This window comes from Sinocyclocheilus grahami, unplaced genomic scaffold (assembly GCF_001515645.1).
Source record: "Sinocyclocheilus grahami isolate Dianchi unplaced genomic scaffold, SAMN03320097.WGS_v1.1 scaffold924.1, whole genome shotgun sequence".
Taxonomy (NCBI): domain Eukaryota; kingdom Metazoa; phylum Chordata; class Actinopteri; order Cypriniformes; family Cyprinidae; genus Sinocyclocheilus; species Sinocyclocheilus grahami.
Genome location: NW_015506103.1, coordinates 317,269 through 329,036, shown reverse-complemented (window position 1 = coordinate 329,036; position 11,768 = coordinate 317,269). Strand labels below are relative to the sequence as shown.

Genomic DNA, 11,768 nt, shown 5'->3' with positions numbered 1-11,768 from the left:
CTCTCTCTCTCTCTCTCTCTCTCACACACACACACACACAGGCACGCACTCACTCACACACTCACACACACAAAGACACATGATGAGTTAGATTGAAGTTGGAGCTGATATAATCTGAACTTTGATGTGTTTGATTGACAGCTGTCATCATCTTCCAGGTTTTCCGCAGCTCCTGCGCCGCATGTCCTCTGCATCGTGGCTGCGTCACTCATTAATTTGCTTGTGAAGCAGGGGCCTTTGGGTAATTACCCTCGCTGCCGTTTTAAACCGGTGGTAACAGGGGATTGCGCTGCCTTTCAGGGATGGATAATTATCTCCGGATCAGCTGCTCCACTAACTCACGTGTTAGAACGTGCTGCGCTTCACGGCTGATCGGTGACCGCATCAACTTTAACCAGAATAGTTTGGGTTCCTGACTAGTAGTCAGTAGTAGTTAGAGATGTTCAACTATTCACTGCATTATTTGACTGTGAGATGAATATCAGTGCAGAACATGTCATTAGTTTGAAACTCTTCAGTTCGTTTTGATGAGGAGCAGTGATGAATCTCACCAGTAAATGTGATTTATTTAACCAGTTTATGAATTACGGCTGTGCTGTGCTTAATATTTCCCATCATCCTCTGCTGTAATCACATCGTAATCACAATTTGACGTACATCACGTCATGATCATGATTTCCAAACGTACCGTCATGCTGTAACTGCTTCTGTTTAATGTGTTTGAATATGCAGCACATCTCGTGAATATTAATGAGCTGATTGAATATTTATAATCCATGGCATATCAGTGGTTTATTTATAACATTCAGTGTCTGGCAGGAAGCTGCTGTCCGCTGCTACATGTGTTCATGTCACTAGAGAATTATTAATTTATTCTTTTGAAAAGTCTGAATATCTGTAAAGACAGAGATGTGGTTGTGTTTCCATCATGTGTGTGTGTGTGTGTGTTTCAGGTCTGTGAGCAGTCATGACCAAATCATACCAGTTCAACTGGCAGAAACACATTCCTGACTTCCTGCAGGAAGGAGCTGTGACCAGTTTATGAATTACGGCTGTGCTGTGCTTAATATTTCCCATCATCCTCTGCTGTAATCACATCGTAATCACAATTTGACGTACATCACGTCATGATCATGATTTCCAAACGTACCGTCATGCTGTAACTGCTTCTGTTTAATGTGTTTGAATATACAGCACATCTCGTGAATATTAATGAGCTGATTGAATATTTATAATCCATGGCATATCAGTGGTTTATTTATAACATTCAGTGTCTGGCAGGAAGCTGCTGTCCGCTGCTACATGTGTTCATATCACTAGAGAATTATTAATTTATTCTTTTGAAAAGTCTGAATATCTGTAAAGACAGAGATGTGGTTGTGTTTCCATCATGTGTGTGTGTGTGTGTGTGTGTGTGTGTGTGTGTGTGTTTCAGGTCTGTGAGCAGTCATGACCAAATCATACCAGTTCAACTGTCAGAAACACATTCCTGACTTCCTGCAGGAAGGAGCTGTATTTGACCGATTCGATGAGGTAAACACACACACACACACACACACACAGAGACGCACACAGACACACACACACACACACTCTCTCTGAGGATAGATACACACACACACACACACACACACACACACACACACAGAGACGCACACAGACACACACACACACACACACACACACACACTCTCTCTCTCGCTCTCTCTCTCACTCTCTCTCTCACACACACACAATCGCACTCACACACACTCACACACACAAACACTCTCTCTCACACACACGCACACACACACAAACACACTCTCTCTCACACACACACACACAAACACTCTCTCACATACACAAACACACTCTCTCTAACACACACACACACACACACACACAGAGACGCACACAGACACACACACACACACACTCTCTCTCTCGCTCTCTCTCTCACTCTCTCTCACACACTCACACACACACACACTCGCTCTCTCTCTCTCACACACTCGCACTCACACACACTCTCTCTCACACACACACACACGCACTCGCACTCACTCACACACACACTCACACACACACACACACACTCGCACTCACTCACACACACACACACTCGCTCTCTCTCACACACACACTCGCTCTCTCTCACACACACACTCGCTCTCGCTCTCTCTCACACACACTCGCTCTCGCTCTCTCTCACACACACTCGCTCTCGCTCTCTCTCACACACACTCGCTCTCGCTCTCTCTCACACACACTCGCTCTCGCTCTCTCTCACACACACTCGCTCTCGCTCTCTCTCACACACACTCGCTCTCGCTCTCTCTCACACACACTCGCTCTCGCTCTCTCTCACACACACTCGCTCTCGCTCTCTCTCACACACACTCGCTCTCGCTCTCTCTCACACACACTCGCTCTCGCTCTCTCTCACACACACTCGCTCTCGCTCTCTCACACACACACTCGCTCTCTCTCACACACACACACACAAACACTCTCTCTCACACACACACAAACACTCTCTCTCACTCACTCACACACATACACTCTCTCTCTCACATTCAGCCAGATCCTACAGAGCAACAGACGGTGAAACTGTGCTGCCGGCGGCCATCTTGGCTCCGTCCGATTGTTGGAGGGCATTCACAGTGAACTCATTAGCTGAGCCCGCGGGTGTTCGCTTGCATCACGACGCTTTTATGTGGACTTCAAGATTTTTACTGCCAAACTCGGGAACGACGCATTCATGTGTTTTTGCTCAATCAGAGTCGATTCTGTGGCGTCAGGAATCAGGAGTCAATTAACTGTATGGATGAATCGTGATTCTGAAAGCCAAAATATTGACATAAACTTGACTTTAAAATCTGAACAGGTTTTACTGCATCACAGTAAATGGTTACAGATTAAAACCAGCGGTCATACTCCAGATGAACCATAACTGCAGTGACTATAACGAGAACTGTTTTTTATAATCGAGTTTTGCCATCTGCCGCTTTAAATGCTCAAGCTTCTAAAATATGGGTGAAAATAAAGTTAGTAAACGTTGCAGGAAATATTTTTGTAACCTTTAAATAATCTCGACAAGAAAACTTTTTAGAAACATTTCAAAGCAATGTTCCCATAACATTTTTATGACCTAATTTTGTTACCTGGAATATGCTACATTATTTTTTCTGAATCTGCAGACTGACTTTCAGCAGCTGCTGTCGACTCCAGACTGTAAGACTCTGTAAGAAAATCAGTTTTAGTAAACACTAGTCTCCGTCTCTCCTTCTTCAGACACACATGAGGCCTGATTCTGCAGTAAGAGCAGGTGATGTCGGTCAGTGTGTGTCGGTGAGACGGACCAATCAGACGTATTGATTAAACACTGTAATGACTGCATTCTCAGGGAAATGTTCCCGTTTTAACGGTGTGTCTGTCGTCAGTAACGCCGCTCATCCTCCGCTGTGTTTTTCAGGATCCCTTCGTCTTTGAGCCCAGCTGCCATTTCAAAGTCGACGAGTTTGGCTTCTTTCTCACGTGGAAAAGTGACGGAAAGGTGTGATTTATTTTCATGGATGCAGCCGATGCAGACGCACATCACACACATCTCAGCGTCACGGCTCTGATCTTCCCTTCACTGTCATCATAGCATGTGTTTGAAAACTTAAATTATAACCGTGTGAAATTCTTATTCAGTTGAACGTTTGATGATTGAATGAAATAAGGCTAATCATTCAGCGATCATGAGCTGTGATTCTGCTTTGAACTGTCCTAATCGCAGTATTTGTCTCTCTCGCAGGAAGGTCAGCTTCTAGAAAGCTCTCTGATCAACAGCGTCCGTCCCGGAGTCGTGCCGAAGGTAAAGATGCTCCTGATTGAACTGAAATGAATCGTCCAAACAAACACTTGAATCGATCACTGCTGACAGAGTCTCACATGCTGAAGAGTTTAGTTAGGTTACTGTTAGTCAGCGTTACAGCTACTGTGATGAAGATGAGGCATTAAACCGTTCAGACGGTTTGGAGTCGTTCTGTCTGCAGGTGCATCAGACGCGTGACACGTGATGATGGACAGAGAGCCGTCGAGGCGTTACCGTTTGCTTCTGCTCTCGAGTGTTATTGACAGTCAGAGATTATCTTTCACATTCAGTGTTTTTGTCAAATATTGACTGGCGTGTGTGGCTGCAGTGTTTGTCTCCTGCGGTCAGGTGTTCACAGCAGGAACCTGTTTGTGGAGGCGGCTCATGTTTACAGGACCTGATGGTAACCCGCTTCAGCTGTTTGTTAAGCAGGAGGTGATGTGTGTTCAGCCACGTCTGCAGACACGTTTACTCTGATCAGTTTATCGCTTCATATGTTTCTCTGGGAATCGAGCCGTGAGCACAGTGCTGCTGGCACAAAAACAGACATTCAGATGGATGTTTGTTAACTACTTTGTCCAATGACGTGTGAAAATATGGGTCGTTTTTATTCAGTTGAATTATTCCGCTGCTGAATCTCTGATCAGTTCAGGGTTGAATCGTTCATCATGAGCTGATGTTCCTTAAACATCATTAAAGCAAGTTGTTCCAAACCTGTATGAGTTTCTTTCATATTTAAAGAAGATATTTTGAAGAATGTACCAAACAGTTTGTGGTCCCCATTGACTTCCATTATATTTTCTCCATACTATCGAAGTCAATGGCTTTCTTCAAAATATCTTTGTGTTCAGCAGAAGAAAGAAACACATACAGGTTTATAACAACTTGACCAGCCCTGAAACAACAGACAGAACTACCACATTCTGCTATAAGTTTGATTGCAAGATATAATAATTGCTGTTAATAGTGCTCATCGTCTGTTTGATTGCGTCTTTAATTGATTTTTCCGTACATTTCTGCCATATGTGCATTAACTGACAGTCACCACTGATAAACTACCACTAAATATTGTAGAAACATAATTTTCTGTAAAGCTTCTTTGCAACTATTTGTATGGTGAAAAGCGCTGTACAAATAAACTTGAATAAATGATGACAGAATTTTCATTTTTGGCTGAACTATGGCTTTAAATGAATCGGACACAAGCGTGACGGTCTGGGAATATAAACACGCAAACAGTCCATCTCATAGTTTACCGTGTTGATCTGTTATAAAGGTTATTGTAAGTCATCCCATGTTTCTGCATGAAGTGAACCGGTACTAACGTGTTGAGTTGATGTTTGCGTGTCGTGTGTTTTTGTTCCTGAAGGACCCGAAGATCCTGGCGTCTCTGGAAGCGGCGGGGAAGAGCGAGGCGGATCTGGACGGTCGCATCATCTGCGTCTGCAGCGGGCCGGACCTGGTCAACCTCAGCTTCATGTACATGGTGACGGACAACACGGATACGGCCAAGGTGAGCATTACCACGGCGACGCGTTTGACCGGTCAGTGCGGCACACGTGTAAACCGGCTGATGGAGCAGCAGCAGAGATCAGTACTGCAAACCTCAGGAGTTTCTCATTAAACCACATGAATCGCCAACCAACTTTAACTGTTCTGAATGTTCTGTCATATTCAGTAATATTCTGTTGTGTGACTGAATCAGAGTGAAACGAGTCGTTTGTTGTTCATCCACATCTAACAAGCTCAAACTGAGTCTTAAATGAGCTGCTTCATTTTATGTTTGTTGTTTGAGGTTTGAAAACTTAACAGATTTACAGACACGTCATGTGTTTAAGTTAGTTAATGTAGCTGATCTAATAGTCAGAGTTGTCCCTGATTCGTGAGCTTCTTCAGACGTGAATCATTCAAAGCGTCTCCTGTATGATTAAAATATGACTCTCAATCTGACCGTTGATCGTAAACTACTACAAAACATGTGTTTACCTCTCCTCGTGTATGATTGCTTGTTTTTGTGCAGAAATGGATGGAAGGCCTGAAATCAGTGATTCACAACTTCAAGGCGAATAACGTGTGTCCAATGACGTGTCTGAAGAAGCAGTAAGTAGACGACTCAACGCTCAAACTACTGAATGACACGCATCTGTGTGTGCACGTTTATAGTGGTAAACAGACCCTGAATCGAGATCTGCTGGAGATCTGCTGGAGATCTGCTAGAGATCTGCTGGAGATCTGTTGGAGATCTGTTGGAGATCTGCTGGAGATCTGCTGGAGATCTGCTGGAGATCTGTTGGAGATCTGCTAGAGATCTGTTTGAGATCATTTTGAGATCTGTTGAAGATCAGTTTGAGATCATTTCAAGATCATTTCAAGATCTGCTGGAGATCTGTTGAAGAACAGTTAGAGATCTGTTTGAGATCATTTCAAGATCTGTTTATCTGCTGGAGATCTGCTAGAGATCTGCTGGAGATCTGCTGGAGATCTGCTAGAGATCTGCTGGAGATCTGCTGGAGATCTGTTGGAGATCTGCTAGAGATCTGTTTGAGATCATTTCAAGATCTGCTGGAGATCTGTTGAAGATCAGTTTGAGATCATTTCAAGATCATTTCAAGATCTGCTGGAGATCTGTTGAAGAACAGTTAGAGATCTGTTTGAGATCATTTCAAGATCTGCTGGAGATCTGCTGGAGATCAGTTTGAGATCTGTTCTAACCAGACTAGAATCAGCAGGATCCATCAGATGTTTGTCTTCTTGAACTTTCTCTGTCTTTCTGTCTAGTTGGATGAGACTCTCCTTCGTAACGAATGTCAATGGCAAAATCCCGGTCCGAGGGTGAGTGTTTGATTCCTCTGGATCTTCTCTTTATTCTTTGATGTTTCGACTGATCTGATCATCTCGTCTCGTCTCGTGCAGCATAACACGGACGTTCGGCTCGGGTAAAACAGAGAAGGGAATCTTCCAGGCGCTGAAGGAGCTCGGTCTCCCCAGCGGGAAGGTCAGACTGTTACACATTTATATGATTTCAGATGGAAATCAGAAAGAGTCTTAATTCATGATCCTGCTCTTATTGTGAGCGAATTATCAGTAATGTGATTTTAAAGAGAAACACGTCTTTGACTTTCAGCTCATGTCATCGTGCCATGAAAGAACAGTGTTATTTTATATATTTATTTGTTTTATATATTACTTATTTCGTACTATATTTTAGTATTTTATGTATTTAGTGTTTCGTTGTTTTATGTACAATTATAGGATTTATTGACGTGTTGAATTACCTTTTATTTTTTTCAGTTTAGTTTTAGTGGTTCTGTCTAACCAGGTTATTGAGTCGCTTTTCAAGATGTGAACCAATGAGACTTTCTGACTTATTTTCCAGTTAAAACATCTAGAAACCATTGAAAAAACTGTTTAGTTTTAACAACCTGCAAGCGCAGTAAAAAATACTTATTTTATTGGAGACAGATTCACTGTAAACAGATGATTGATTGAGTTCTCCGTGGTTTTCAGCTGGAAAATGAGACTCAAAGACTGGTTAAGAGCAGGATTTCTGTGCAAACCCTCGTTCAGCGTCACATCGTCCCATCAGTCCCTCACGGATCAAACCACATCTCGTCCTACTTTAGCTGAAGATGCTGTTCCTGTCACGTTGCAGAAGTTAAATACGTGTCAAGCTGAACCTGCTTGATTTGGTTTTGTGTTGCAGAATGATGAAATCGAGCATTCGGCCTTCACCTTCGACATCTTCTACGCTCTGACGCAGAAGATCTGCCCTCGCACGGACATCGAGGAGCTCTTCAAGAAGATGTACGTCCACATCACACCTGCTGCTGTTCACTCCTCGCGGTTAACTAGTACTTCAGAGACAGACTCCTAACGGCTTCAGCAGTTCAACATTAACCCGTGTGTTTGACTAACAGATTATAGAGCGTCAGACGGGTGTCGTACAGATGCTTTGTGATGTCTAACTCTCTCTCTCTCTCTCTCTCTCTAATGTTATTATAACCAAACCAAATCTTTTCTGCTCAATTTCTTTGCAGCAACGGAGACAAAAGTGATTATTTAACCGTAGAGCAGTTAGTCAGCTTTCTGAATGAAGTAAGCTCTTTATCATCATTATTAACTGTGTGTGTGTGTCTGCATGTCTGTCGGCTTCCTGTTTGTGTTCATGTGTTTGCAGGCACACGCGTGTGGGTCGCGCTGCATGTGGATCCGAGCGTGTCGCCGTGGGTCGTGCTTGTGTTTGTTGGGCTTTATTTGCTCGTCTTGTGCAGCCAGTCTCACGCTTGTTTGTCTGCTGAACACAAACTCTCTTAACGCACAGACACGGCACTGTTTGTGAACTAGTTAGTGATGTTCTAGCAGGGCAGAAATGAAGCTCAGAATGTGAGTAAACTGGCCTGATGCTCATATTATCTAACATCAGATGCTGTTCTCGTTCCGTTTGCTTCAATACGAGTTATTTGAAGTGAGGACGCGCTGTGTGTTTTATGTGGTTTGGAAAAATCTGCCCTCATAAGGGTAAAAAATGCATCTGTGGATTCTGCGAGGGCTGTAGTTTCACGAGCTCTGAGCACGGATCCTTCCTCATTTCATTTCTTTGTTTTCCCCGTAGAACCAGCGGGACCCTCGACTCAACGAGATCCTCTTTCCCTTCTATGATGCCAAACGAGTCATGCAGATCATTGAGAAGTACGAGAGAGACGCCGACTTGAAAAAGAAAGGTAAATAGAGGAGGTGTGATGAGTGTTTAATTACCGGACTGATGGCTGATCATCTGCTGCCCTCTAGTGGTCAGCACGCGCTCCTGAAACACTGGATCTGAAGACATTTCCAGGTCAGGATAAGCAGGAAACAGAGTATGGACAAATGTTTGTGTTTTCTAGATTATTGCCCGAAAATTGAAAATTTATAAAAATACATTTATCATACAAGCATTAATAAAACGCTGCACATATAACTCGACTGAGTTTGGTTTTAATGGATTTGTATGAGCTACAGCATGTAGTTACAATATTCCAATTATTACAACATACAAAAAGACTGATTTTAACCGAATCTGTGGTCTTATTGCTTTATTTTATATTAATTACACTGAAAACGAGACTTTATATCTTGTTCTTGCTTCTGAAGTAAATGTATCTTGATTTAAGGATGTTTAGAGATTCACGTTTTTTGTCTAAATGAATTCAGAGTAATGGAGATCTGATGTAATTTGTATTTTCAAACTTTGAAGCGTTGCTAATATAAGACATTCACATCTAATGACCATATTGACGTATTTGGTTTATTCCTTGAATTTTCTTAACTTGGTCTCAAAAAGGGTTAAATGTACCCTGATCTAGAGTCTGAGAAAGTGTAGCTTTGGACTGGAAACTGCAGGAACTGTAGATGAAACATTCAGAGTTCATGATAACTGATGCATCCGCGGCACGAGCTTCACGCTCTCACCTGATCATCTTGTCTTCAGGTCACATGTCCAGCGACGGCTTCTGCCGCTACCTGATGTCGGACGAGAACGCGCCGGTGTTTCTGGACCGTCTGGATCTGTGTCAGGAGATGGAGCATCCGCTGGCTCATTACTTGATCAGCTCCTCACACAACACCTACCTGACGGGCCGGCAGTTTGGCGGGAAGTCCTCGGTGGAGATGTACCGACAGGTGCTGCTGTCTGGATGCAGGTATGCTCTCAGCCTCCTGAGCTTCACTGTGTGTGTGTGTGTGTGAGTGTGTGTGTGTCTGGGTCTGTGCGTGTCTCTGTGAGTGTGTGTGTCTCTGTGTCTCTGTGTGTCTGTGTCTGTGCGTGTCTGTGTGTGTGTGTGTGTGTGTGTGTGTGTGTGTGTCAGGTGCGTGGAGCTGGACTGCTGGGACGGTAAAGGTGAGGATCAGGAGCCCATCATCACTCATGGAAAGGCCATGTGCACCGACATCTTGTTCAAGGTGAGTGCAAATCAAACTGCGTCCACTGCAGCTGCGCACTGATCCCAGAACATGCATCAACGATCTTTATACTCTTAGTTTTAAGTAGCAAAAAGAGACAAATGCTGTTTGAAATTTTTAGTTGATTTGCATGCGTCTCATCCAATCAGAATCAGAGTCTGAACTGAATCTGTTTTTCTGTTTTTTTGACTGATTCATTCATTTAATGTGAATCATCTGATCTTTTGAAATTAATCAAGTGATCTGAAGCAGCTTTCTTCTGTGTATTTATTTCCAGGCATCTTTATTTAATATATAAACCATTTTTATTTGAATTTCCAGGAGTAATACCTATATCACGATTGCAGGGTTTTGCAGTGATACGTGATGTTTTTGGTAATTTGACACATTCTGCTTTTCTCGTGTGTGTTTGTTTGTTTGTTTGTTTGCTTGTTTGTGTAACAGGATGTAATTCAAGCCATAAAGGAAACAGCGTTTGTAACGTCTGAATATCCTGTCATTCTGTCGTTTGAGAACCACTGCAGGTAAAACGCGCCACATGTCCGCTCTCAGCTTCGTGTTGGTCTGTGGCGGCGCTCACAGCTGCGTGTGTGTGTGTGTGTGTGTTGCAGTAAAACGCAGCAGTATAAGATGGCCAAGTACTGCGAGGAGATCTTCGGAGAGCTGTTGCTGAAGCAGCCGCTGGAGGGATTCCCAGTACGTGATCTATTCCCCCGCACACAGATCCAGACCTTCATGGAAAATGTAGTCCACTGAAGCATCTCCTCCCTTCTGATGGGTGTTTGCGGGCACCACGCAGGAGTTTCTGTGCTCACGGAGGACTGTGCTTGTGTTTCAGATCGAAGCCGGCCAGCCGCTGCCATCGCCCAGCGACCTCAAGCGCAAAATACTCATCAAGAACAAGCGCTTGAAGCCTGAAGTAGAGCAGAGTACGTACATGTGCATCCAAACGCGCTCAGGCTTTGACTTCTGTTTGTGTGCAAGAGCTGAAAATATCTCCGGTTACAGAGTTGATATAAAGATAAAAATTAATGGAAGCGAGTGTAACCTTAAAAGAAACAAATGGGGCTCAAAAAAGAGCTGAAATAGTGATAGATCTTACAAAATCATGATACAAAATCATCAGTCATGATCGTTTTCAGAGCGCTTCACAGTAAACGCTGATTCTCATGAACGTGTTTTGAGATTGTAATGTGCACTAGCTTCACTTTAGTGAACTTTTGTCTCTGTAGCGGCGATGTAAAATGTCATATCGCAATATATGACCAAAGAATCGCAATATAAGTCGTGCAGCCCGCTGGTTATTCAGCACTGGTTTACTGACGCTGATGATGTCATCGTGATATTTGCATACTGGACCGTGATTGGTCTTTTCTCTTCGTCTGTATTTACATCAGATGTATTTGCTCTTTTCCGTCACACTGGAAAAACAGATCTAAATTAATTATTCTCATCAATGTAGAATGATTCTATTTTTCTTTTTTAATTATAATCCGCTTTAATAAATTACTGTACAACAGATACTGTACAACCATGATCAATAAATAAATACATCAGAGTTTAAATAATATATCGTGTTTTTTCACTTAACATCCTTTGTTAAACTTCCTTGAAACGGACTGTCATGACTGATTATTGTGTGTGTGTGTGTGTGTGTGTGTGTGTGTTACAGAGCAGCTGGAGTCGTTTAAGAAGCACATGGAGGCTGGAGAGATGAGCTTACAGACCGGAGAAGATGAGAACGATGAAGATCTGGACAGCGGTAAACACAAACACACAGTCAGTCACACACACTTACATTTAGCAGATGCTTTTATCCAAAGCTATAAATTTTATGTATGTGTGTTCCCTGGGAATTGAACCCAGGACCTTTTGTGCTGTTAACGCAATGCTCTACCACTGAGAGACACACACACACACACACACACACACACACACACACACACACACACACACACACACACACACACACACACACACACACACACAC

At 43.1% G+C, this 11,768-nt stretch overlaps 1 protein-coding gene and 1 long non-coding RNA gene across 7 annotated transcripts in view; both read left to right on the top strand.

Annotated features, from left to right (window-relative positions):
- Positions 1-1,027, top strand: part of LOC107564332 (uncharacterized) — a 13,108-nt gene extending 12,081 nt beyond the window's left edge. For both annotated transcript variants that reach the window (XR_001606213.1, XR_001606212.1), the window contains exon 4: positions 954-1,027. This is a non-coding gene — a long non-coding RNA (uncharacterized lncRNA). The remainder of the gene's footprint in view (positions 1-953) is intronic.
- A 396-nt stretch (positions 1,028-1,423) lies between these two features.
- LOC107564330 (1-phosphatidylinositol 4,5-bisphosphate phosphodiesterase beta-4-like) overlaps positions 1,424-11,768 on the top strand; it is a 37,308-nt gene continuing 26,963 nt past the window's right edge. For 2 of the 5 annotated variants that reach the window (XM_016249382.1, XM_016249380.1), the window contains exons 1-16: positions 1,424-1,533; positions 3,458-3,538; positions 3,782-3,841; positions 5,211-5,354; positions 5,862-5,941; positions 6,620-6,673; positions 6,755-6,836; positions 7,545-7,645; positions 7,879-7,936; positions 8,454-8,562; positions 9,309-9,519; positions 9,685-9,778; positions 10,223-10,302; positions 10,390-10,522; positions 10,617-10,707; positions 11,451-11,540. In XM_016249382.1, coding sequence (XP_016104868.1) covers positions 1,450-1,533; positions 3,458-3,538; positions 3,782-3,841; positions 5,211-5,354; positions 5,862-5,941; positions 6,620-6,673; positions 6,755-6,836; positions 7,545-7,645; positions 7,879-7,936; positions 8,454-8,562; positions 9,309-9,519; positions 9,685-9,778; positions 10,223-10,302; positions 10,390-10,522; positions 10,617-10,707; positions 11,451-11,540 — 1,552 coding nt within the window. In that variant the 5' untranslated portion in view covers positions 1,424-1,449. Of the gene's footprint in view, positions 1,534-3,457; positions 3,539-3,781; positions 3,842-5,210; positions 5,355-5,861; positions 5,942-6,619; positions 6,674-6,754; positions 6,837-7,544; positions 7,646-7,878; positions 7,937-8,453; positions 8,563-9,308; positions 9,520-9,684; positions 9,779-10,222; positions 10,303-10,389; positions 10,523-10,616; positions 10,708-11,450; positions 11,541-11,768 lie in introns of those variants that run through there. The other 3 variants (XM_016249385.1, XM_016249381.1, XM_016249383.1) reach the window with 2 other exon arrangements.